The following is a 27,483-nucleotide window of genomic DNA, read 5'->3' as shown; positions in this document are numbered from 1 at the left end:
GGTTTTGGCAAAACAGTGTGGTATTTTCCAATTGAGAACAATTTTAAGCTCATTAGTGCCTATCAACAGCTGGCTTCTGATGACTGAAAATATCATCTGAAAGATAAAATATTCTCATTCATCGAAGGATCTTGGGTTATTATGATTTATTAATATTAACTTAGCAAGAAGACAGATGAGTTTCTCTGTTGCCAGTCTTTTTTTCTTGTTAACTAAATCTTAGGGAAAATTTAAACATGACCATTGGTAAGAAAGAACCACAAGTGGTCTTTAATTTTCCAAGCAGCTCTGATAATATGTAGGGAGTCTTATAAATGTTGGTCTGCTCTCCTTCAAAACACTGCTGTTCTATTTAGCTCCTCCTAGAGTTTTACCAGAAATGAAAGTCTCGCCAGTTCTGATTCCCAAAGAGCAGACTAGGGACTCCCATGGACTTGTTCAGCTAGCACCGGAAGTTACGAGGTTGACGTACCATGTAGGACGTCAACATATGCCTTCTATGTGAGTTTGTGGGCTTTTCTTTTTTCAGAGTCTTGAAGTTCACTTAACTGGGAATCTTAAATAGTCCATGTTGCCCTGTTTCCAGAATATTCCTTGGCATACTTTTCAAGTGTGACTTTTAGTCTTGGAGACTCTCTAAGCAGAATATAGTCTAAACAAAATAATAAAAACAACACACACACACTGGATAAAAATAACACGAGGCTTGCTAGTCCAGCAGCAAGCACAGTTATGAGCACCTTTTTGCTTCCCGTGGAACTCCTCCTTGGGGCTGGCCACAGTGTCCGTCACACTGTGAGCTCCGGGCAACAGCGAGGCAAGGGGTTCCATTTGTATTTGATTGCTCCAAGGCTCCATCTCGGACCCGAAGTCTGAAAGCACCTTTTCAACCCAGATGTCTTTGCTGTGGAACCCTCTGAAGTTCAAAGAGGGACCCTCCCCATGGTGACCAGATTCTCACTTCAAAATTAAAACGTGACGTCTCTCAGTGGGATGCATCACTTCTTTTGTTGTCACAGTGCAAATCGAAGTTATTTTGTCTTTTCTTGTGGAAGTCCAATTTGCCCTTGCTTCCCATTTTCAAGTGCTTTGGAGTACCATGTGCTTTGGGGAAGTGGATAGGGAGCCTGTCCTCGAGAGCCCATTCTACTGATGGCCGCAGCCTCGCATGGGTGGTCTGCAGTGTTCGGCTTTCAGTGGGGGATTAATGGTGGCTGGTCTCTCCAGAGGTGAGAGGGAAGACCTCGCCCTCGAGTGTTGTGGGGGGTGGGGTTGGTCGTTGAGATCAGCTCTTCCTCGTGCATGACTTGCAGCACTGTTGACCATAAAATTTGTGGTTGCAGACGCCATGTTGAGGAACTAGGGGACACCAGCTGAAGAAATCGACACACGATGGATCCTCTGCAGGGAGAGAAAAAAAAATCGTTCACCCCTCAGGAGGAAGCTTAGCCTTTTCCTTAAGGTGAGAGCCTGTGGGTCAAAGACCTTGGACGTACCTGCCTCCTGCCTCTGAGTGGTTCTGCTCCTGTACTAGGACTTGGCTAGGAGGGAGGGGGAGCAGGATTAAGACATCAAAAGGGACTAGGGCCCTTGGCGAAATGTCAGCTGGTGGGGGGTGGAGTGGATGTTAAAGGAAAGTGTCATATCCAGTCCAAGATTCCTGTTGGATCTTCCCCAGCAACCTGGGAGCCACCATGTTGTGTCCTTAGCCCAGCCGGGGAGGAATGCCCTGGGGTCTTGTTAAACCACTGCTTCTGATTCCTAGGGTCTGGGGTGAGCTGGGAGCAGCTGCCACCTGGTCCACAGACCTTATTTTGGGGAACAGGAGGCCTACGATATGGGAGTCAGCACACCGAGACTGATGGCTCAGCTGCAGTGCTCTACGTTGACTTCAATAAATCTCCCAGCCCATCTGCAACGGAGTGAATTTAAGTCAACAGCAGGCCTGACTTCTCTTGTTGACAGATGGGATTACGGGCTGGAAGCAGAACACGGTACACCGGGGATTCTCACACAGAAGGACCTCACTAGGTACAGAAGGCATGTGAAGCTATATGTAAGATGTTCTTCATGTAAACCTCAGTGCCCATTTTAGGAGTCAAGGTCTTAGCCATTTTAGCAGATTCTCCAGGAATTTTGACTTCAGAAGTGTTTGTGGTCTACCCTATATGTAAGTAAGTTTTCTCAGTCATGGTTGGAAGTGTTTTCCCCTTCCTCTCTGCAAGGCTCAAAAGTCACTTTACCTTCACTTTGCCCAACGCCCCCCACTGCCCACAGGCACTCACCCAGCTCCCTTTTAAAATTATCCTGAAGTAGCTCTGCTCTGTGCCCTATGTCCCTGGACATGGCAGTCCAGGTTCTCAGCTCTCCTCTTTCTTTTCCTGCTGTTCCCGACTTGAATTCTGCCTCTCAGAATTCAGAACTACCTACAGTTCCTTCCCCTGCCTTCGTTCTTCTGCCTAAAATACAGCCTCTGCACCCATCTCATAGTAGCGCCCCTGATCCTTTGAACGGACAAGTCAGTTCATGTCATGCATGTCTCAACCCCAGACTCTCCCTTTGGTCCCTCCATCCACCCACAGTGAAAGGTTTAGTCCTTACCATGGCTGACAAGTTCTTAGGATCTGGTTCCCCCACTACTGCTTGACCTTGTCTTCCTCTTCTCGTCCCCTCCCCCACATGGGCCACCTGGGGGATGCCCCAACGTGCCAGGCACATGGTGGCTTTCCCCAGCCATCTACTTCCCCAGACCCCTTCTATTCCTTTATGTCCCTGCTCAGAGGTCACTGGCAGACAACAGGGCCTTCCGGGACTCCCCCAGATAAGCAGAGTGCTCTGCGGCCTCCCAGAAAACACTCCCTACTCCCACCCTTGCTTTATTTTCCTACCTTGGGGCTATCAGTGCTCATCCCATTCTGTGCTGCCTGTCTGTTCCTCTCTAGAACGTAAGATCCTTGAGAGCAGAGGTTTCGTCTACTGTTTTCATTACTTCATTCCCAACGTGTAGTGCCTGTCACAAAGTAGCTGCTCAGGAAATATTTGTTGAAAAAATATACCAGTTTCCCTGTAATCATCATGGCTAGAACAACCAATGTGAAATCTACATGTTACAGCTTGGGTAGAAAGGTGAACTAAGAGCATCTTTCTAAGAGCCTAAAGAATTTTCTGACGGGTTGGTAAAGACAGGAGAGAGCAAAGAAGAATCAAGAACGATGATGAGCTTTTTGCCCTGGGCATCTAGGAGGTATATGGAGGTGGACCATCACGGGGCAGGGGTGCGATCCCTTACCGCAGAGATACAAGTCAGACGTGAGAGGAACATTCGTCTATCCTCTGGCCCACGTATCTCTGTACTCATCTCTGGTTGTGTCTAATAACAGACTTGGACAGTGTCTTCTATCCCAGCCCCTGAGCACGCAGCCTCCTCAATCAGAATGTACACCTGAATCACTTTCTACTTAAAATGTAGAGATTATCCTACTGATGTAGTGGAAATACCGCATCAGGATGAAAACAGACCGCTAAAAGCATGACCCTAACTGCAGTACTGTAGCAACGCTTACTCCTTTCGAGGTAAGAATGGGATCTCGGCTGGCTGCTGCGGCTTTGAGCTCATTTTAAGTCTGGAAGCAGAAGGGAGGTTTATCGCCGAGCCATCGAGATGAGCACTGGGTTTGATTACGGCTACTCTAATGATTACCGATAGCTGGTTATTTGAGCTTCTGTTGTCACATGTTTCATGTGTGCTCTTGAGGATGACCCTGGTGTCCTATTCTTTGCCTCACATCCCGCATGCAGACCATTGACAAGTATTATACATGAGCTCAGTCTTCAGAATACACCAGCATCCAGCCTCTCCCAGTACGGCCACTGCCCTCACGGAACCACCTCCTCCCGCTCTGGACCCCTGTGCTCTTCTCTGGGTAACTGCCGGGGACCTTCCCACAAGTCCAATCGCACGGCTCCTCTGCTCCAAGTTCTCCATCAGCTTCCATCTCACTCAGAGGTAAATCTTAAGTCCTTACAAAGACTGACAAGGCCCCTAGGACCAGCTTCTGCTCATCACCTAACCCCTGTCCACTTTAGACATCTGACTCCAGGTGTCTTACTGTTCCTTGATCAGATTCACACATTCCCACCTCAGGGCCTTTGGATGTGCTGGTCCCCCTGCCAGGAACACTGTCCTTCTAGATACATGCATATTTCACCTTCCTGTAGATCCATATCTGTATCATATCATCTTTGCCTGACTAATCTCTCTAAACCAGTTCTCCCCCACCCCTTACCCCCTAATCCTTCTCATTCTCTATACCCTGCTTTGGTTTTATTTTCTACTTTATTATCTGACATTGTATATTTATTGGTTGGCCTGTTGTTCGTTTCCAGATAGGAGGTGGAAACTCTGGCCATTTTGTCCACTGCTCTATCTATAGTCAAACATCAGAACAGTTCCCGGTTCACAGTGAGTCCTAAATAGACATGGAAACACTGAATCATCTTACTTAACTCCCAGTGATCTTTTCAGGTAAGCATTATTTCTTCATTTTATGAAGAGTTCAAAAGCTTGCCTGTGGCCACAAACTAGTCAGTGGCAGCGTGTGGACACAAATCCTTCTTGTGACGTCAGAGTCCTTGCTCCTCCCGCTGTGCAGTGCCACCCTTCTTGGCCCCTCTCCATGTGAGGAGGGGAGATTCCAAGAGGAATAAACTTACTCCTGTTGGGGGCTGCTCATCGCCAGCCAGATCCCACTAGGCTGCAGTCCAGGCCTCGTCCCAACTGTGTCAACAACCACTCACAATACCATGATGACTCATGTCGCTGCCCGAGGCTTCCTTCTTTTCTAAATAAGGTTTACATGTAAAATAGACACAATGCCAGCTCATAGGATGGTTTCCCGAAGTACAGATCAGTGAAGACCCAGGCAGAGCCTCCCACAGTGCAGACAGCACTGAGTGAGTGCCCTAGACTGGCTACCAGCATGGGGGGTGGGCAGGGGGTCCAAGCGATGGCAGACACACTTGGCTGTCCTGCAAGACTGTCTACTCTCAACTCTTGGGAGGGGAAGGCGGTGCCTCAAAAGCACGGTGCATCATGGGAGTCTCAGAGAAGATTCCAAGAATTAAACCTTCTTCCCTTTGGCACCATGGGTTTGCTTACTGTCCACTAATGTTTGTTGAAAACTAAGTGTTAGAAAACACACTCCAATTCCACCTGTGGTCAGCCTGCCAATGATCTAAGGAGGAAGACTAACCCAACAGCAGTTTGGGCACGGCCCTCTCCCCAGATTTGGGATGGAATGCAAGAAGCAGGAGGAGGCCTTCAACTGCATAAAAACCACAGGCCACATTTTGGCCAAGAAGAAATACTCAGGCTTATGTCTTTCATATCTGCCTTCTTACTGTACTCCTCATTACAAAAGAGACCTCAGTTACTCAAGAGGCACGGAGAGAGGTCCTTCTCAGAACCCCTTCTCGTCCTGCCATCTTCCACTGCCCCCATCCCTGCAACCCATGGAGACTGACCTCCACTGTGACACTGGTAACACTCCACCACGCGCATCTGTTGTCCTGTCTTCCTCCTCCGCTGAGACACTGACTCCTTGTACCTTAAGAACAGGACGTTACCTTGTTCTTTTATCCCTAGAAGAATGCTAGGGATATGCAGCAGGTGCGTGGTGACCCGGCTTGGAAGGAAGAAGAGAACCTCATGGTACTGGACCCCAAATCTCCCACCTAACACGTGCTGAGCATTGACAGTGTGCCTGGTGGGGTGCTGGATGAACAGAAGAGTAACACCAAGGGCCTCCCCTCAGTCCTGGATCTAATCTGTCTGGCTCTCCCCACCTTGTACTCCTGCCAGGAGATACTGCTGAGCCACGGTCATGATCAGCCATTCCCTACAGCCTATCTCCGAGTACCTAGGGGTCATGCACTTCTGACTCCGGGCATGTGTCTGGGGCCAGCTGACTGAAGGGGGTGGGGAGGAGAAGTCACCAAGGGGGAAGAAAGGGGGAGACAGTTTGCAAGTACATGACCACTTGTTCCAAATGTGTGTCTCTTCCCCCATAAGCTTTCTGCCGAAAGAGGCTGGAGGTTTGGAGAATTCCAAAATTGCTTTGGAAGGGATAGGACTCGGAGAAGCTGGCATGTTACTAGTTCTCTTGTCTCCTGCAAGCCTCAGACAAGGAAGGAGAGAGGGCAGAGGAGGGAAAATAGAAGCCCAGAGTCTGGAGCCAAGGCTCGAAGATGAAGCTAAACAAGGACAACTTAAAAATGCAAAGTGGGAGGACGGGGAGAGCCAAGGAGTCAGAGTCCCGAATCTGATTCCCCACAGATGGGAGAGTGTGGGGTAAGAAAATAAACAGCCCTGGAAAAGCCAGGATGGGATGAAAAGAAAATGTAGCAGGTACCTGGCGGGAACCTAATTCTTTAGCACAAGGAAATCTGAGGGGCGGAGGAGACCTTTCCTGGTGTGTTTGTCAGGTGCCTTTGAAAAGGAAGTTGAGCCAGTGAAACCCAGTCTAGTAGTTCGCTCATGTAATCCAGTGTCCCATTGTGCCTCCAGCACACGCCGTACTGCGTGGGAATGGACTGTAACCAAGAAAGCACGCAAGGTGTGGTCTGAGGATGCCACACGTTCCCTGACGGACTGTAACTTACCTGCCTCCTCCGCTAACACGTGAGTTCAAGGACGATCCCCCTTCACGCTTGGGTTTCCACCAACAACCCTAATCTTGGGCTCATGGTAGTTACTTTTTCATTTTCTTATGTAACTAAAACCGTGTTAAAAAATTTGGCATGATTGCTATTTCCCCCTTTTAGAGTAAGAAGTAAGGGCTCACAAGCCTTATCGCAGAATTAAATGTTCCCTGCATGGGTGTGCAAACAAGATCATGGTGAGCAGGAACGTCCCAGATTTGTACCCTGTACCCCCTGTGGGGGGCGCCGTTCACACAGTCAGGGTGTGAATACCACCCTCTAGTGGCGCTGCAGGGCATAAGCTGCACTACCCGACCTGAGCGGTTTTGGAAAAGTTCTCGGAGGACAAATCCGATGGACTGGGGTGGGGAGCCAGTTACCTCTCTTGTCAGGAGCCGGACAGAAGTTGGTATTACAGGCTTGCAGCATCGGAGGCTTCTGGTGGAGCAGACAGCTGGAGGCAGGCCGGCCCTGCTGCACACAGTGGACCGAGCGTGTCTGCACACCCCCTCCACAGGTCACCGTGCACTGCAGAAGGGGGCAAGAGGAAGGAGTCAGCAGCACTCAGAGGGTGGGTGCTTGTGGCGGTCAGAGATGTCCAATAGAAGGCATCTCCACGCTCCATGCCACGACCCGGGCGCCCTGTTGATGAAGCCAGGAGTGGCCAGAGCCCGGCATGTGTGCTCACGTCCACAGTCGAACACGCGGCAGACGTGATCTGATTAGAAGGGGATCCTTGGCAAACATCCTCTCTCTTGCCCCAGAGTGTATCTCCAGTTAAGTGACTGTAAAGAAGAGGGCTTCCAGAAATACAGAAGCTGACATAAGGATGCAGAACAAATCATCCCAGTATTTAAAGAATTCCAGATAATCTCTGCAGATGCAGTGGGGCGGGGGGTGGGGGGCATGGGAGACGGTTCAGAATTAGGACAGCGAAGAAATAATACTTTATCCAAGGCAGCTTTGGGATTCTGTCCTCGGTGCCTGGCCAAATTCTGAGTTGGTATGGTGGGTGTGGTGCTTCCTAGAAATCAATGATTTTGCTGTTCCATTAAAACAACAACAAAAAATGGATGACTAACAAGGACTATCACCTTTTTTTTTTTCCCTCAGACATATATTTTGTACCAAAAGAATAAATGAAATATCAGGAAAAAAAACCCCTATACATGGATTATCTTTTGTTTTGTTTTTAAAAATGCACTACATTGTTCTAGGTGCAGATAGGTGAAGTGTTTATCTAGGACAAGCATCATTATAGGGACTGGTATCTGGGAGGGGAAAACAGGCAGGGATGGAAAACATAGGTCTGGTTTTGGAGTCTAGCTGATTAGGGATACACAATCACTGGTTTCCTTTGCTTTTCTTCATGGTTTAGTTCTCAGATCCTCCCCCAATACACACAGACACACACACACATTTCAGACATTTAAACATGTGTATGTATGTGTACTTACAAATACGTATGCACGCAAAAATGAACTATTGGGGCTTCATCAAGATCAAAAGGTTTTGCAAAAGCAAACAGTCAACAAAACCAAAAGACAACGGACAGAATGGGAGAAGATATTCGCAAATGGCATATCAGAGAAAGGGCTAGTATTCAAAATCTATAGAGAACTTATCAAACTCAACACCCAAAGAACAAATAATCCAATCAAGAAATGGGCAGAAGACATGCACTTTCTGCAAAGAAGACATCCAGATGGCCAACAGACACATAAAGTGCTCAACATCACTCGGTATCCGGGAAATACAAATCAAAAAACCACAGTGAGATACCACCTCACGACAGTCAGAATGGCTAAAATTAACCAGTCAGGAAATGACAGGGGTTAAGCTCCTGTAGCCACTCTGGAAAACAGCATGGAAGTTCCTAAAAATGTTGAAAATAGAGCTACCCTATCACCCAGCAATCGCACTAATGGGTATTTACCCCAAAGATACAAATGTAGTGATCCAAAGGGGCACATGTACCCCAATGTTCACGGCAGCAATGTCCACAACAGCCAAACTATGGAAAGAACCTAGATGTCCATCAACAGATGAATGGATAAAGATGTGGTATTATATATACAATGGAATACTACGCAGCCATCAAAAGAAATGAAATCTTGCCATTTGCAATGACGTGGATGGAACTAGAAGGTATTATGCTGAGCGAAATAAGTCAATCAGAGAAAGACAATTATCTTATGAATCTCTGATATGAGGAATTTGAGAGGCAGGGTGGTGGGTGGTGGGGGTAGGGAGGGAAAAAATCAAACAAAATGGGTCCAGGGAAGGAGACAAACCATAAGAGACTCAATCTCAGGAAACAAACTGAGGGTTGCTGGGGTGAGGGGAGGGATAGCGTGGCTGGGTGAGGGACGTTGGGGAGGGCATGTGCTATGGTGAGTGCTGTGAAGTGTGTCAGACTGAGGGCTCACAGACCTGTACCCCTGGGGCAAGTAATACATTATATGTTAATTAAAAAAACATACGCATGCCTATAGACACACACATTCTACACTGTGTGTATGTACGTTTACTTACAGAGACACGGATCTACAGACCTACCTTTGTGCTTGCACATGCCCCAACCCAGCCCCTGTGTCTGTCCGGGGGTGGGCAGCACCCCTCCAGAGCTGGCAAGTTCTGTAAAGAGCTCCGTGACCTCTGCTGGTCGGGAAGGGTGAGGACACAACACAGCTTCTCCCCCAGACTCTGCTTCACACGCCAACCTCGCCGATCAGAACCAAGCAACTTTAACCAAAATTTCACGGGAGTCTTCTGAGAAAAAGGGTGTCTCTAACCTCTGATGTGTTTAGGAGCCGGGGGGTTTCCTGCCTGAATTGCCCCAAGCCGAGCTTTCCCAGCCTCCTCTACAGAACAGGCACGGAAGTACCCACAAACAAGGCGGCTTCCATAAATGCCGGCTACTACGTCATTCAGCAACTGGACGTAAAAACCAAAGGTGTCAAGACGAAGAGTCGTGTTTCTAGAATACAGGAGGCTCCCGGGGATCTTGAGGGCAGCAGCAAGAGTGAACAGCTGGGGCCATGGGACCAGTCTGGTCTAGGTGCTTTATGTTATCGTAGGTGCGCGTGAAGAGATGAGCTCTTCGGTAGCGTCTTGGTTTTCCAGCTGTGACAGCTGGAGCTCCCAGGTGATGGAAGCAGCCACACAGGTGGCGCAGCTCCCCGAGATCGTGAGGTCTCCCGAACCTGAGCTTCTCTTGTTGACCTTTGGATGGGTCCTTGGCGGGGGGCGGGGGGGTGCTGCCCCCGTTCTGGGAATGTCACGGAAATCCGCCCGCACTCACCTGCTGCCACGGGGATGGGAACCACCCAGCAGCCACGCCGAAGCCGGGGTGGGCGGGACAGGTCCCTCGCTGGCAGGTTTCTTCCAAGTTGAGGTTTGGTTTCTTAATACTGCGGCACCTTCGCTCCGGGAAGGTGATCAGCTTTCCCTGGAATGGTTTCTCGCTGCATTTCATCTCCCGCCTCCTCACGCCCAAGCCGCAGGTCATCGAGCACTAGGAGCCGAGAAGGGAGGCGTTAGATGTGCAGAGCCCCACGGTCAAGTGTGCTGAGCAGACGCACCATCCGCGGGACGTTCTAGGAATGGGATCACGGCAGGTCAACCACGTGTGACCCTAAAGGCCCAGCGACCGTGTCCCTCCTGCTACTGCGAAGAAACCAAAGGCTGGAGAATTCGAGTAACTGTCCCCACGTCTCAGAGCTTATCAGCGCCAGAAATAAAATGGGGCACTGTCCGGCAGCGAGGCTCTGCTGTTAAGTGGCTAGCTCAAGGTCATACCCGGAGTGAATACTGCAGGGAAATGGGGTAAGTCTGACTGACCCACGCATTTAGCCACCAGGCTCTAACGTCTCACAGAAAAGGGGTAGGAAGGGAGGTGGACATGCTGCTGTGTATGTTACTTATCATTTAGGCAGAATCAAAGGACACGGATGGCCAGACCCAGGGGCTGCTGGGCCAGAAGTCCTGCTTCTGCCGCGCCGCACCGCACCAACTCCACTGTTGACCCCCGTCCTGGCCTGTTTTCCTCCCGGAACTGCGATCTCCTCCTGGGCAGAGACGTCGTCCCACCAGTTACTGATGCAGACTTCAGGCTGGGCTCCTCATCTCACATTTCCTCTGGCTGGGCGTGCACCTGAGCTTCCCAAGCACAGGTCCAGGAGACGTCTTCACAGCGTCCTCTCCCCTCCATCCACATGTGCCCAAAGGTGGCAGTGGCCTCCTTAGGAACTCAAGATTCTGCTTCTCTCCACTCCCGAAACACTCCTCTCTCGTCCCCAATCACAGCAACCTCCTTGTGAGCATGTACTTGCCTGCCCTAAGGGCTGTCTGCTTTATGTTGGATTGTTCTGGGTCCTAAGTGGCCCCGACATCAGGGTCTGATGAGGTTTTCAGCTTCTACCGCCCCCCTCACCCCACTGTGCTGGTTGTGTCATCCTCTCTCCCCTCACCCTGGTACGGGGCACACCTTCCATCTGGAACAGCCTTCCCTGACCCCATCCTTGCCCAGTTCTTGTTCATCCTTCCGACTCGCGCTCCCTGGAAAGTCTCTCCTGACAGAGACACCTCCTGGTGGCAGGGCTGGGGGACTCCAAGCTCCCCTGTGGCATCACGGACCCCCACACACTGCAGCACTCTGCACAGCCTCCCCGAGGTGCCCTACACATGCAGGGGGGAGTTGTGCACTTTCACGCCCAGGCACGGGCCTGCTCAGTGCAATGGGTGCTTCATGCGGGGTTTGGGGAAAGGTGAGGCGGGAAGAATGGGTCATTAGTCGGCACCTGTGTGTGTGGATCAGGAAGGAGGCCTGAGCATCCGGGCGCCAGCAGGTGAACGGAGCATTCGAACCCACAACCCAGCAGTACCAACTCTCAACTCCTACCTCACTCCAGGAAGAGACGACCCACTGCAGCCGGGTGTTTCTGGGGCATCGTCCCAGCACACAGCCCTCCTGGGACTCTGGCTTCGGGCTGCTGGAGCACAGGGTCTCTGGGACATTCTCTGCGGTGGCGGAGCTTTTGCAAAGGACTTCACGCTTCCTCACCCCTCGCCCGCAGCTCTTGGAACACTGGAGATGGGGGGAAAAAAGTCATTTGCCTGCTTGTTTCAAATGATTCTCCTCCAGGTGAACGCTGAGAACGTAAAAATGAGGTATTCAACAAATTCTTCTTAAGCTTTAAAACCAAATGCCTGGTAAAATCCCTTGCAGACAGTAGGAGAAATGTTTCTTCCCTCTGAGGCCTTAAATGCAGGTTAGCATTCCCCTTCAGCATCTGAATGCCCAGGGGCTGCTGGTTGCCCCGGGGCCGGAGACGAGGTTCTCTCCAGGGCGCACACGGTTCCTGGGAGAATGCTACATGCCTGCTCTCTGGGTCCAGCAGTGGCTCACGCTCTGGCACAAGGCAGAGCTGGTCTGGGCACTTGCCAAGGAGGCTTATTGTGCATCTGATGGAAGCGTAATAGAAACAGATGTACACGTGTAAGAGCAAGAGACCATGACATTGATAAAAATGGGTGGAGGGTGTTCAGTTCTTCTTACGATCTGCTGCCTGGGGGGTGGGCAAAGCACTCGGTCAATGTCGGAATGAACCCGTGTGTTGGGCCAGTGACCCCCGCGCTCTCAGACAGGGTTGGGAGAGAACCTCCCGACTTTCAGACGAGCGGTTGAAAACTGGTCAGAGTCGCTTGGAAGCTGTTGGCTCCAGGTCTGGGTTTGCCCTCAAGGGACACGCCCCCCTCCCCAGCCTTGGTTTCTGAGCAGAAGGGTCATATGAGATGTGACCCTCTTGCCTTGGCTCTTGGTCAACATGCAAACGTCTGGGCACGACCGCAAGCCTCCTCCGAGAGCAACAGGACTTCTGGCTGTTCACACCCTGAAGGGAGAGGGATGCCAGGGACAATACTACCATAATCTGCGAACCACAGCAGCAGATTTAATGGCTTTCCATGTGATGAAGCACGCGTGTTGACTTGTGTCCACAACCTTCTACCAACCCTCTGAGATCCCTGCTGTCGTCCCATTCTCCAGAAGGGCCACCTGAGAACTTAGAGAACTTAGAGAACTTGGCCCAGATCAATCAGGCAGCTGTCATGAAGCGGAGACGGGCAGACAGATTGGGGCGTATCAGACGGGGAGGTATACCACTGACGCATATCATCGTTCATTCAAGATTCTGGGTGGTTGACCCCATTCAATAGAATTCTCATTTTATGTTTTCAGGGTCTTTCCCCCTATTTTTAAAATTATTTATTTTAAGAATGATCAAACATTTTAAAATTGCTTCCCAGAGGGTTTGAGAGACATGGTCTCTAAAAACAAGTTGAGGTAACAAATTTTGAGGGACTCCTTTCAGATTTGTCATGAAGATGTTCCCAAAGGGACACATTTGGTCTTGGTAAACAATAATGAAATATACAAAAAACTAAGGACACAAAATACTCTCTCAAGATATTTCCATGTCTGATCTGGGGCAGACTCCATTTCATGAGGTCACATGTGGAACTGCTGCGTCCCCTAATTCTTTTCCCCTTGCCTACCACACACATTTGGCTAAAACGACCTCGTGAATTTTCTTTCCTCTTGTAAAGTAGACTTCCCTACCTGCAGAGAAAGAGACCAAACATAACCCTATATCCTATTCAGTTCGACCTTCTGATATAAATGAATATGTTCCTTCATTTTATTTTATTTTTTTTTTAAAGATTTTATCCATTTGAAAGGGAGTGAGAGAGAGAGAGAGAGAGAGAGAGAGAGAGCGCGCACACACAAGTGGAGGAGGGGCAGAGGGAGAGGGAGAAGCAGGCTCCCAGCTGAGCAGGGAGCCCAACACGGGGCTCAATCCCAGGACACTGGGATCACGACTGAGCTGAAGGCAGATGCTTAACCATCTGAGCCACCCAGGCGCCCTGTTTCTTCATTTTAAAGCATTACCAATGCATGTCAAAAATACTGTCTCCCACTGCTAGCTCCTTATTCCTCTAACAGAGTTGTAACCTTCAAAAAAATCCCATGTCCTATAATTAAAACAAAAGCCTTAATCTGAATTCTGTTGGGGATGTGACAGTACACAGCTATCCTTAATCAGAAATCAATGCTCCGAGGGGCACCTCGGTGGCTCAGTCATTAAGCATCTGCCTTCAGCTCAGGTCATGATTCCAGGGTCTGGGATCGAGCCCTGCATTGGACTCCCTGCTCAATGGGGAGCCTGCTTCCCCCTCTGCCTGACTCTCTGCCTACCTGTGCTCTATCTCTCTGAAAAAAAAAAAAAAAAAAAAAAAACTTTAAAAAAATATAAAAAAGAATTCAATGCTCCAGGATAATGTTCCCTAAAGGAAAGCACGTAGGAATGTGGTCGTCCCAGCTCAGGCAACGGAACCCCCGCATCCTTGTGAGGGTTCCATCCAACTGGCTTGACCTCCGCGGTTTAGCAGAGGCTGGGCTCCCATGGAGCGGAACTGTCACCGTCAGCACATCTTGGACCAGATAAATCTCTGTTTCGGGGAGCCGTCCCCGACACCGGAGCATGTTTCTCTCCCCCAAACAGATGCCCACAGCACCGTTCCCCCGCGTTGGGACAGGGACAAATGCCATCTGAGAGGACCTCTGAGCATCCCAGCCCCCAGTGACCCACTGACCCCCTCGGAGCTGTGAAGGGTGGGTAGGTCTGTGCCTCTTCTGACTTCATCACTTTCTACCTTTCACCGAGAGTTTGTGAAGGCAGCAAACTTTATGCCCCAGTCCCCTCTGGATCCCTCAGACGCCACAGCTCTCTCCCCCTGAAGCGAGAGTGACTATCATTCTGCGCCACCTTCCTTATATTTCTGTTTGCTCTGGAGCACTCAGCAGCCGTTCCTCTGGCCTGCCCACCCCCATTCACATCCCTTCTAGCTGTGCTCGTGAGTCTAGCCCCAGTGGCCCCCATGCTCTCCTTGCTAGACTTCTAAGGAAGACTGAGCTGTGGGGCCGGGCTTCCCGACCCGCAGGATGCATAAACATCACCCGCACAGATACAAGCTGAACTGCCTCATCACGTGGACTCCGTGTAACTCCCGGTAAAGCACAAAGGGCGGAGGGCCTCGTGGGAGCCAGGACACCACCCCCATTTTTGCCACCATCTTTGTCCCAGAAGGAACAAGACTCATGACTCCCAAGTCTTACCTGAGACCAGGGCCCAAGGCTCCATTCGGGGGGGCAGGCACGGCTGTTACAGGCCTGCACCTGTGTCGGGGTGCTCACTGGGCAGAGCGAATGCAACACGGCTTCCTCCTTCTGGAAGGGCTTCTTCTGGACACACTGGACCTTCCTGCTCTGCTGGCCCCCCGCACACGACCTGCTGCACACGCTCCACTCGCCCGGCTTCCAGCTTGGAGTGAAAAACAAGATTACTTCCAGTGAGGCTGCGGCCTGGCAACCTCCCTTCCACCGCAGTGACTGCATAAGCTTTAACCACCTGATGAAAGCCTCCGATCGATTTTAGAACCGATAAGGGCGATGCCTAGTAATTACTCTTGTCCGGGTTTGGAAGCCCATGCGAATGTGGTCCAGTGAGGGGGAGTCCCATTTAATCACCACCCGATTCTGGGCAGAAGCACGTTCCTGCTCTCTGCAAGGGAGGAAACATGTGCCATTTGGAAGCCCGAGCGAGTCATTCATCCGGCCAGATCTACTGGGATCTTCGCTTTGTGCCAGGGACTCTCATCGGCATCGGGTTTGGAAAAACGAACAAGGCAATGTTCTTTCCATTAAGGAGCCTACAACACAGTGACGAGATGGCTGTGTGAACACAAACGGACAACCCAATGGGATGGTTGCTATAAGGGACGTTAATACAAAGTGCAGTAATGAGACCGAGGGAAGAATGATCAATGGGGGGGGACGGGAGGGAAAGAGGGGAGGGAACGGGAGGGTGAGGGGGAGGCGGGGCGCACACGCATCACACAGGCCTGCAGGAGGGAAGGGCTCACTCAGCAGTTGGTCCTACAGAAACTCAAAGGAAGTTCCCCCAACTACTCTGCTTACTCTTCAACTTTATGGATGAGTTAGACACACAACCTGATGTTCTTTATTGAAAGATCGCCAGACCCCAGTTTTCACGGTGCTCTGAGACTTGGTGTACATGTGAGGGTGAGGCAGTGAGACCCACTAATCCTTTCCAGCAACTGCATTTGACCAGTAGATACTCTAGGGTTGGAAGGCCTGGCATTAATGAGACTCCTTCCCTCCCCTAGATGACCTTATGCCTTTCAGTCACAGGGGCGATGTCTGAGACTGACCTTGGTTTACCAGTATTCTAAATCTCATTTCAAGAAACACAATCTCACTGAGACCAAATACATTTTTGTTTTACCTTTGGATTTCTGCCACCTTTACCAATCCTATAATTTTCTCCCCCAGTTTCCCCCACCAGCCTGATGTGTGAAGTTAAAATCCTTTTCTTTTGTCCAGAGAATGTGGCACGTGAGTTCTAGATGATTTTGTTCTAAAACACTACATGATCCATATTCTCCTCAAGAAAGAGAATGCAAAATAGAGTAATTACTTATTTTTGTAATTATTTGTGTCTTATAAGATGCAGAGAAAATATACTTCGTATTTTGACATTATTAGTTTCACCATTTTCCTATAAAGATGGCATCGTTGTCTACCCAATTCAAGTTTTTCCTTCATACAACAAATAGGAGTCCATTAAAATACAGAAGAGCACAGCAGGTAGACCTTTTGTATGCCAGGCATGGTTCCACACCCTTGAGCCCCGGGCTCACTCCCCATCTGTCTGGGGCTCACTCCCCATCTGTCCTCAGTCCCTATCAATCCCATTTCAGAGCCCAGTTCCTACACTGTCCACCCCCCCCTGCCCTGGCTTTTTTACACAAGACCTCTTCATAGCGCATATCTCACTGCCTCTCAATTATTTCCTTACGCACCCCTCTTTTCCTCTTGACTGTGAGTTCACTGGTGGCACCAAGTACAAGTTTTCCAGATCCCTACTGTCAGCCGAAGGCTGGTAATCAGTAGGTGCCTATGACATGCCTGTTGCTTGGAAAGATAATGGAGTTATATGGGATGGACTCCTTTGTCCTTCTACTTCGAATAACCTAAGACTTTATTTCCAGTCCATGTCTGGGGGACAACAGTCCCTGAAGGTCCCATTGTTCCAACAGAAAATACAAAGATGTGAATGATAAGGTAGAGAAGAAAGGAAGGGAGCAACAGAGCCTGCCCGAGTCGCCGCTCCAGCCCTGCAGTCATTGTGAGGGCTGTTCTGCTTTTAAATAGCCAGTAACTGGTTACTGCAGAGTCTCATTTCTACACAGGGTTATCACGGAAGTTCTAGAAGTCGGGCACAAGCTAGGCTCCCTCCTTTTCCACGGATGGACGTATGAATGGGGTCTGTTTCTTGGCTTGGCAGAAATAATCAACAATGGGAAGGAGGCAAAACATCAGCTAGCCATTCAAGAAGACTCACGATTACACACACACACGCGCGCGTGCACACACATGCACGCACACACACACACCCCATCTGAAGAAGACATTACTCCACAAACATCCATAACACCGGTTGGTAATCATGTCTTAGAGCCACTGGGCATTTTTTAGAACCAGATATTTCTTAGCAAAATGGGAAAATCCATGGAAGCCCACCAGATTTCTTTCTCCTCTTTGTGTTCAGGACACAGGTGGTTCCAGATTCTTGGAGAAAAATGAGGTGGACGACCAGCAGATGGATTGGTGAGTAGCTGAAGCCCCAGACAATGAGGACAACTGCACTATGACAAGCAAAAAGTATCTGTGCATAAGAAGATTGTGCAATATAATTGCATCACCCCAAAGCAAACACTACTTATTAAGATGATCTGAGACATTAGGTAACACAGCACTGCTTTAGAAGAAACTCTGCTGATTCTCTATAAATACCTCTGGCAGAAGATCAATCACACACAAGACTCCATTCGGCTGGGCAGATTACTTAAAATTAGTGTTCAAACAATAGTGTGGCTAAAATCCATCCCCAAAACACACCCGCTGAGCTCTCCATAGAGTGCCATCATCAGAAGCGGATTACCCCTTGGCCTCTACCTCTTTCTTTTCATTTTGTGTCTTGCTACTGTGTAATTTGCATTTGGGGTTTCACGGTCTGCATAGTATTATGATTTTTAAATTCTTGGATGACTATATGAAAGTTAGGCAAACAACCACATGTCAATTTAACTAATATGGGATTTTGTATTATTTAAATCTGTCTGATTTAATTCAGAGGAGGCTTTATGTAAAGATTAAAAAACAAAACAAAACAAAAATTTTAAAAAAGCACCTTTAAATCCCAAGGTTAGGTTTGCTTAGCTGGAGTCAAATGAATGTCTAAAGGAAATCTGTGTTTTTCCAGTTATATATTGTAACCTCAACTGTCTTCTTTTCTCTGTTACTTTTTTGGGGCTTTCTCTCTCTCTCTGGGTCACTTGTAAGTAGAAGCACTGGCAGTGGGTTTTAATTTTCTCATATCAATAAGGAGAGCATACAAGCACAAATATAACCAGAAAGAAATTTCCAGATGACTTACTAAGCAGGGCAGGAGAAAGCGTTGCATATTTTGGGTTCAGTTGCTGGCTTGGTTCTTGCATTGCAGAATGAGGAACTGACTTGAGTGTTTTGATCTCGTAAGCAAACGGCCTTTACACTTATGTAACCTAGTAAGACATCGAAAGTTACAAAGTGAAAATTACAGATAACCAATTCAATTTCAGTTCCAAAGGCAGCTTCTGACTTACCAGGACTCTGATGTTTAACTTAAGGTATGGAATCCAAATAGGGTGTTGAGAACACCTCCCTTTGATAAAAATCTGCAACTAATTTGAATCCCATCCCTCCGCCACTGAGATAATAGTTTTCATATTCTAATAATTTTAATATGTAGCTTCTTCAGTTTCAAGACCACTGCGGATTCTTGAACCATGAAGTGATTAACACACAGGGTGTTTATACAGGGGCACATCCCACAAACTTGAACTCACATTGCAGCTAATTGGAAAATGTTCTTCAAAGAAAAACTGTTCGTAAATTCTGCATGGAAACTCTAACACCCTGCTTTTCCACGAAGCATCTTCTACTTCCGTGAGAAGTAGATGTAAACAAAGAGCTGAACTCGGAATACAGAATCATACCTGTCAGCTAGGACTTGGGGCTTCCGGTTTTTTTGCTTTAATGGTACTTAATGCCCGGTTTGCAGTGTTCATCTCCGGACTTATCAGAAGCACATAATTTTTATGTGTGTGAATAATTTTGTCTGTCGGCTCTCCAAATAGGAATGCTGCCTCCTCTTTGAATTCTGTTGGTTTATATTTACATGGTACCTTTCCTTAAAATTGAATCTGAGAAACAATGAAAAGTCCCTCCTGTGATAATGATTAGTTAGGTTGAGGGAGGTCTGCCTGGAGGAGGCACATACAAACACTGGGATTCCCTCAAGTTAATTGTTTACTTCCAGAGCATTTATTCATTTGAACTCTCCTTCTCCTATGCCTCGGACACGCTACGTTCTGCGAGTCACACGAAGGGACAGCTACATCAAGGGAAGAGGGAGGATCCCACAATGCTCTTCTCCAGCATCCTCCCTCTGGTTGGACTCATTTGCCTAAGTGGCAAATGGATGAATCTCTCTCCTTCCCGAGGAACTGGGCTCTCCCTGGAATTCCACAAAGTTATTCCAAATGATCTCAAAGAGCATTTAATACAGGAAAAACTGCTTGTAATTTAAGACTAAGTGAAAAAGAGTGCATTATAAACGCGTATGGATAGAATGGTTTCTGTGCCTTAAAAAAAAGAATACAAAATGATAACATCTAACACACGTGTTGTTACATTTGCATAAGAAAGTAATAGAATGACACAGACAAAAGTATCCATGTTGGCATGTGCTGATTCAAGGATTAGGGTAAATTTTTTTTCTTCTGCATGGCACATTGCCTTGAAAATGCGAACTACTAAAAATGTATTACTTCTTTCAGTAATTTCACATTTTCTTCTTTTCTTTCCATATAACATACAGTGTTGTATTAGTTTCGGGTGTGCAACATAATGACTCAACAATGTTATACATTACTCGGGGCTCGTCATGATACATGTACTTTTTTTTCCTATATTATTATTTTATTTTATCTCTTTTCAGCATAACAGTATTCATTGTTTTTGCACCACACCCATTAATCCCCTTTACCTATTTCTGAAAAATGTATTACTTCTCAAGTATCTAATATATTTAAAAAAGAAGTCTTTCCTTGTATTTTTTTAATTAGCATGAACACCTGAGGAAGCCTTACAGACCAAAGAATTTCTTCATTTTCTCTATTTCTGTTCTGTGTCTAGTTCAAGATGCCCCATTGTGCTCAGGGGGATGGACGCAGTTGGGAGACCCACTGTCACCAGAGGCTCGGTAATGAGAAAATGAGTGACCGGCCTCCATGCTTCAGTTTTATGGATCCGTTTGTAGACTTTCATTCTTCTTCTCATAGGGGCAAGGGTAACAAAGACGGACTTACACAGAAATATAGGAAATTTCTGGATCTAAATAAAATGCTTGCCTTCTGCTCACTGAGAAGATGGCTGTTGTTTTCCCAACCTCAGGAGGGTGATTTCTCAGATTTACCACACTTCCCTCCTGAGAGAGACTCTGCTAGCCTTGCCCCTGAGGGGATGGAGTCACACAATACAGACGCTTACGTTCTCACTGGTTTTGACCCTGCCTACCACAAGCCTCAGTGGGCAGTTCTTACTGTAACAAAAGTCAGCACAGGGAGAAACTAAACTGTAAGCTGAAAAGAAAAATATAAATAGATATTTTTGTCTATTCCCCCCCCCCCATAAATTCAGATAGATGAGTTGTGAGTCCTGGTTATGAATGACCAGAATTTTCTGAGACTCTGTGCCTTTCTCCACAGGAAAATCCTTAAAGATGACACTAATATTTGCTTTTTACAGGGATGGGTCCCCTAAAAGACAGTTCTTTTGTTGCTTATTTAAATCATACCATTTAAAGAGGTCTGAGATTGCAGAACCTGTTCTGAGAAGAGACTTGGAAGGCAGAATTGGAAAATCAACTACCTCCACCACAAGAGACGGAGCACGGGGACTGCACTGTGGTCCAGGCGTGGTTTTGCCTTTTTGAGGCCGGCTGAGTTCCATTCGTGACCTTGGGAAGTGCATACTTCCAAGCTATGCCCGGATTTTTGCCTTGCATCAGGACCTGGACAGCGTAGACACAAGCCAGAGGTAGAGAGACAGGTCAGACCCTGGAATTCCAGAAATCTCACCGAACATTTTTAAGATCTTTTTATGACATTTCGACCTTAAAGTTGGCTCATGCCATTGTTCCCAAGTATGTTCTATGTTGAGTTCAAGTTTTCCCTAGATACTTTAAAATGTTTATTTCCCTACCATCAAAGCTGTGATTAGATGGACGTTAAACAGGGAAACATGACTTGACATTTGCCGTAAGCCCACAACCCTCAAGTCTATGTATATCCATTAATAAAGCAAAAAGAAAATTTTTTTTTTACAATATATTGAAGGCAATAAGGTTATATTATGAGGTCTCAACCTTCCGATTAAATTTGAAAGCCTAGCATGGTACTAACACACAGTGGTGCCTCACAGATAATGTTGAAACTGAATATATATATATATATATATATATATATATATATATATATATGATTTATCCTGGGCCACAATTTAGTCCTTCTCCTGGGTGCCAGTAGAAGCTGGGTAAGAGGGAGGCACTCCAAAAACCACAGAATACCCCACTTAGAGTTGCCTATCATCAATTTTAAAATCAAGGCGGTTTCCAGTAGGATTTTCAAAGAGAATCTGTCCAAAGAGAATGTGTCTGTCGATTTTATACCAGGATGAACAGATAAGACCAAAAGAAACAGGATCAGAAGTAGGGGTTGGTAATATATATACTGGAATGGATTTAATCTTGAAAGAACTTAGGATACATAAAAAGATGCTCAACTTTCCTGATCATCAAGGAAATACAAATCAAAACTACAACAACATATCACCTTACACCAGTCAGAATGACTCAAATCAACAACACAAGAAACAACAGGTGTTGGCGAGATTGCAGAGAAAGGGGAACCCTTATGTGCTGTTGGTGGGAATGCAAGCTGGTAGAACCACTCTGGAAAACAGATAGAGGTTCCTCAAAAAGTTAAAAATAGAGCTATGAGCCAGCAATTGCACTATTATTTACCCAAAGAATACACAAATATTAATTCAAAGGGATACATGCACCCTGATATTTATAGCAGCATTATCTACAAGAGCCAAATTATGGAAACAGCCCAAGTGTCCATCAACAGATGAATAGATACAGATGGTGTATGCATATACAGTGGAGTGTTACTCTGCCATTAAAAAAAAAAAATGAAATCTTGCCATTTTCAGGGACATGGACTGAGCTAGAAAGTCTTATGCTACATGAAATAAGTCCGTCAGAGAAAGACAAATACCGTATGATTTTACTCACACGTGGAACTGAAGAAAGAAATGAGCAAAGGGCAGAAAATGAGAGAGGGGGGCAAGCCAAGAAACAGGGTCTTAACTCCAGAGAAGACACTGAGGGTTACCAGAGAGGAGGCTGGGGGGGGGGCGGGGATGAAACAGGGGATGGGACTGAGCATGGGGTGATGTATGGAAGTACTGAATCCCTATGCTGTACACCGGAAACTAATATTACACTGTATATGAACTAATTGGAATTTGAATAAAAACTAAAAAAAAAAAAAAAAAGGACAAGGACTTAGCATAAATCTGACCCTATAAGGTCTGGCCACTAACATAAGAGCCATCATTTACTGGCACGTCCCACATGTCAGGCCCTCTGCTGGACCCTTTCTAGGCATTATCTCAAACCAGTCCTATAACAACTCTACAATGCAGTTGCTCATTTTTTCATTGGGAAAAAACCAACAAGAAAGAACTTGTACAAGATCACACAGATGACTAGCAAAAAAAACCTTAAAATAGAATGTAGGGCCACCAACAAAATTTGCCTGAATACCGCTGTCTATCACCTTGTTTCTGGTGCAGGCAAACATTGCTTGCCTCCCTTCCTGATGCACTCTTAAGTACTGCTTTTCTTTTTTTCCTTCTTGCAATCTCAAACATGAGTATAAGTAGCTGTTTCTCTCCTGGCCCATGAGTCTTGTGGAAAAATCTTTACCACTAGGACTGGCATTTGTGCCCCCAAAGCAAAGCAGATTTCCAGTTAAAAATAGGCAACCCTGGCTCTTTCCCTGTCTGGTGAGAGCCCACTTCAATCAGAGCTGGGTGGGTGGTAGCTGTTCATTATACCAACCACTGCCCAGGATGCTACAGAATGGTTTCCACTTCGCTGCTAGTTTCAGCATCTCCAGGAATATTATGCCTTACTCTGAAGATTCCGTGGTGTGACCATCATTTGCAAGTGTTTGTACATTATTTGCAAGTGTTTGTACAACAGTACAAACACTTGGTGCCTCCTAGAAACAGCCAGCATGCTGAGAGATGGGTCTTTGCTCCCCGCACCCCCATCCAAAACAGAACACACCAGGTGACTACCATTAAGATGGACAAATGCCAAGTTCTCCTTAGTCACCCAGGGAAACCTCAAAATCAAGGTCCTAGAAGTCTTACTTTTGAAGATCTTTCTAGTCTTTTTCTTCTTTTTATAGTTATGTCATACAACTCAGAATTTTTAGATATGTCATACAATTTTATGGCTATGTCATACAACTCAGAAAATTCAGAATTTTCATTCTGAAAAGAATCTTTTTTAAAGATTTTATTTATTTGTTTGACAGAGAGACAGATGACAAGTTGGCAGAGAGGCAGGCAGAGAGAGAGAGAGGGAAGCAGGCTCCCCGCTAGAGTAGAGAGCCCGATACGGGACTCGATCCCAGGACCCTGGGATCATGACCCGAGCTGAAGGCAGAGGCCCTAACCCACTGAGCCACCCAGGCACCCCTCATTCTGAAAAGAATCTTGATGCTCATTGATATTTCAACTCAATTTCCCCTTTAATTAAAGTAGTATTCTCATATGTAACACTTTGGGTTTCTGTTTTCTTTGTGCTGCATCCCTTTAAGCGGAATCTCTTCGTACAGAGATCTCAGAGGGAGAGAGTAAAAGAGGGCACCTCCCTACATGTGGCCATAAAATGCTGGGGCAGTGGAGTGGTAGTGAGGGGTTGTAGTGAGCTGTCAGGCTCACAAGGCGGGATGATTTTACAACACATGGAGCTGTATCACACACACGGGGAAGGGACGCATGTTCAAGTGTGAAGCATGATAGAGAAATCCACTAATTTATCTCTACTTCCTAAGACTAACCCATTGTCTGCCATTCAAACTAGACCCTGACTCTGACTACCACAAGGGCAAAGGGGTCCCCAATTGAAATGTGAGAAGAATTGAAAATAGTAGTTCTTGCCTGTTGAGTGTGAAAGACTGACGCTCTGATGATTTGAGAGGGGCTTAATACACTTTCAGTGGGCAGGAAAAATATATTCTACTTTCAGCTTTTAGACAGAATCTAGAACCTAAGCCATACATGGATCGTGGTTTCACTGTAAATGTCCACAGCAGCCAAACTGCGGAAGGAACCGAGATGCCCTTCACCAGACGAATGCATAAAGAAGATGTGGTCCATAGACACAATGGAATATTACGCAGCCATCAGAAAGGATGGATACCCAACATTTGCATCAACACGGTCAGGACTGGAGGAGATTATGCTGAGTGAAGTAAGTCAAGGAGAGAAAGACAGTTATCACATGGTTTCACTTACATGTGAGACATAAGGAATAACATGGAGGACATTAGGAGAAGGAAGGGAAAAATGAATGGGGGAAATCAGAGGGGGAGATGAACCATGAGAGACTATGGACTGCAGGAAACAAACTGAGGGTTTTAGAAGGGAGGGGGCTGGGGGGATGGGTGAGCCTGGTTGTGGGTATTAAGGAGGGCACGTAGTGCATGGAGCACTGGGAGTTACACGCAAACAATGAGTCATGGAACACTAGATCAAACACTAATGTACTGTACAGTGACTAACATAATAATTTTAAAAAACCATTTTAAAATGTTGCTGTGAACAGCAGGATGTGCTTAGGGAAAACAAATGACACATTAAAGTGTCATTACTATTAAACAAAGCCAATCAAGATATCAAGTGTCCCTCAGCCTCCAGTACAGCTAGCCATAGAGAATTATCAGTGCCGCCAACAAGAAGAGAATTTCCACGATCTCCCCGATGACCTCTTTCTGCATCTGCACCCATACACATCAGCCCTCCTACTCTCACCCACGACGCCTGACCCCAGCCCCTGTTTAGTCTGAGTTCTCCACCAGGCTATTTTCCCGATAGTAAAAATCCCTCAGACAGTTGTCTTGACTCTGCCTCCGTATCTGTTCTCCTCCCTCCATGATCCTTCTGGATCAGGCGTCGCCCCCAACACATCACTGAAACCGCTCTCTCAAGGGCGTCCTGCCATATCCAAGAGTTGATGGGCCTCGTCTTACCAGACACAATCGATCACTTCCTCCCTGGTTTGCCACCCGAAGCCCATTCTCTCAGTTCTTTTCCTGCCCCACAGAACTTCATTCCTCACATCTTTGGAGAATCCTCCTTATCTCCTATCATTATCAAAGAGACCTCCAACTTCTTGACCTCTCCTTTATCTCTACACACGCCTTCATGGGATTTCATCCAGTGCTTTGATTTTAAGTGCAGTTCACATGCTGCCCACTCCCAAATCCATCACTCCACACCGTATTTTCCAAGAGAACATTCTGCAACGATGATAGCGGACTAGAATCCCGTGTTGCTCCATATGGTAGCCACAAGCCACAAGCCACACGCGGTTTCTGAACATAGCACACGACTATGACTAAGTAAACCTTTGCATTTAATTTAAATCTAAACTTAAATAACCATGTGTGGATAGCGGCTGCCCTACTGGGCAGCAGAGCTGGAGATGAAACCCATCCTCTGAGGTCCATATTCACACGTTCAGCCGCCTGTGAAGCATCTCCCCTTGAATGTTTAAAAGGCACATCAACATACGACAGTGAACTCGTGACTGTCCTCCCGGTACCCTGTTCTCAGTCCCATGTAATGGCAACCAGTCCTTTCAATTGTTCAGGCCAAGGTAAAAAGTTGGAAGCACCCCGATCTCCTTGTCTCACACTCTCTGTCTCAACCAGGAAATGGCATTCTCTTCATGTCCAGTGCACCTCCAATCTGACCCTGTCTCACTTTGCCTGTTACCACTGTGGCTTCCTTGGTCTAAGCTTCCCTCATCACCTCTTCTGATTTCCATGCTCATGGCGCTCTAGGGATGAGGAGAAGCCATATTCTCCAGGAGAGAAGATAAGGCCGCACCATTTTAGCATTCTAAAAATCACTTGCTGACAGTTACTAAAGGGATGAAAAACAAAATGCCTTCAAACCTGCAAGTCAAATCAAAGGAAAATCAAAAGCTGCTGTGAAATCTGGGGTGGCTTGGGGGAAGGGCGGATCACATGACTCCCTAAAGAAGCTTTGTAGCCATCACTTAATAAAGTATCTTGGTGACCATTTCTGCCAAGAAGCCACAGAATCGGGGGGGAGGAGTCAAGATGGCGGAGAAGTAGCAGCTGAGACTACTTCAGGTTGCGGGAGATCAGCTAGATAGCTTATCTAAAGATTGCAAACACCTACAAATCCAACGGGAGATCGAAGAGAAGAAGAACAGCAATTCTAGAAACAGAAAATCAACCACTTGCTGAAAGGTAGGACCGGCGGAGAAGTGAATCCAAAGCGACGGGAAGATAGACCGCAGGGGGAGGGGCCGGCTCCCGGCAAGCGGCGGAGCAACGGAGCACAAAATCGGGACTTTTAAAAGTCTGTTCCGCTGAGGGACATCGCTCCAGAGGCTTAACTGGGGTGAAGCCCACACGGGGCCAGTGTGGCCTCAGGTCCCGCAGGGTCACAGAAGGATCGGGGGTGTCTGAGTGTCGCAGAGCTTACAGGTATTAGAACGGGGAAGCCGGCTACAGAGACGGAGCCGAGGAGTGAGCTCTAAGCTCGGGGTTACCTTGAACCGGTCGCAGGCTCGGTGAGCTCGGAGCGCGGCCGGAGGCCAGGGTGACGGGAGCAATTGGACGCTGTTCCCTGAGGGCGCACTGAGGAGTGGGGCCCTGAGCTCTCGGCTCCTCCGGGCCGGAGACTGGGCGGCCGCCATCTTCCTTCCCGCCCTCCGGACTCTACGGAAAGCGCTCAGGGAACAAAAGCTCCCGAAAGCAAACCCGAGCGGATTACTCAGCCCGGGCCCTGGTAAGGGCGGTGCGACTCCGCCGGGGGCAAAGACACTTGAGAATCACTACAACAGGCCCCTCCCCCAGAAGATCAACAAGAAACCCAGCCGGGACCAAGTTCACCTACCAAGGAGTGCAGTTTCAATACCAAGGAGAGCAGCGGAATTCCAGAGGAGGAGAAAGCAAAGCACGGAACTCATGGCTTTCTCCCCATGATTCTTTAGCCTTGCAGTTAATTTAATTTTTTTTTTCTTTTTCAATTTTTTTCTCTTCTTCTGCTAAATTTTTTTAAACTTTTACCCTTTTCTTCTTTAACGTTTTTTAACTAGTTTATCTAATATATATATATTTTTTCCTTTTTATATTTTTTTCATTATTGGTTTTCTTTTTTTTTATTTGTTTCTTTTTTCTTTTTTATTTTTTTTT

The 27,483-nt window shown here is 47.2% G+C and overlaps 1 protein-coding gene across 1 annotated transcript in view; it reads right to left on the bottom strand.

Moving 5' to 3' along the window:
* Positions 1 to 1,284: 1,284 nt before the first annotated feature.
* ADAMTS18 (ADAM metallopeptidase with thrombospondin type 1 motif 18) overlaps positions 1,285 to 27,483 on the bottom strand; it is a 149,671-nt gene continuing 123,472 nt past the window's right edge. The window contains exons 17-23 of the mRNA XM_032853925.1: positions 20,819 to 20,960; positions 18,282 to 18,408; positions 14,879 to 15,083; positions 11,603 to 11,788; positions 10,004 to 10,216; positions 7,080 to 7,227; positions 1,285 to 1,401 (exon numbers count right to left, since the gene is read on the bottom strand). Coding sequence (XP_032709816.1) covers positions 1,286 to 1,401; positions 7,080 to 7,227; positions 10,004 to 10,216; positions 11,603 to 11,788; positions 14,879 to 15,083; positions 18,282 to 18,408; positions 20,819 to 20,960 — 1,137 coding nt within the window. The 3' untranslated portion in view covers position 1,285. The remainder of the gene's footprint in view (positions 1,402 to 7,079; positions 7,228 to 10,003; positions 10,217 to 11,602; positions 11,789 to 14,878; positions 15,084 to 18,281; positions 18,409 to 20,818; positions 20,961 to 27,483) is intronic.

Source organism: Lontra canadensis, unplaced genomic scaffold, assembly GCF_010015895.1.
Source record: "Lontra canadensis isolate GAN:19392208 unplaced genomic scaffold, GSC_riverotter_1.0 scaffold8, whole genome shotgun sequence".
In the NCBI taxonomy this organism is placed as follows: Eukaryota; Metazoa; Chordata; class Mammalia; order Carnivora; family Mustelidae; genus Lontra; species Lontra canadensis.
Note: the sequence above shows the minus strand (reverse complement) of the source record. Positions and strands in the feature narration are given on the sequence as shown.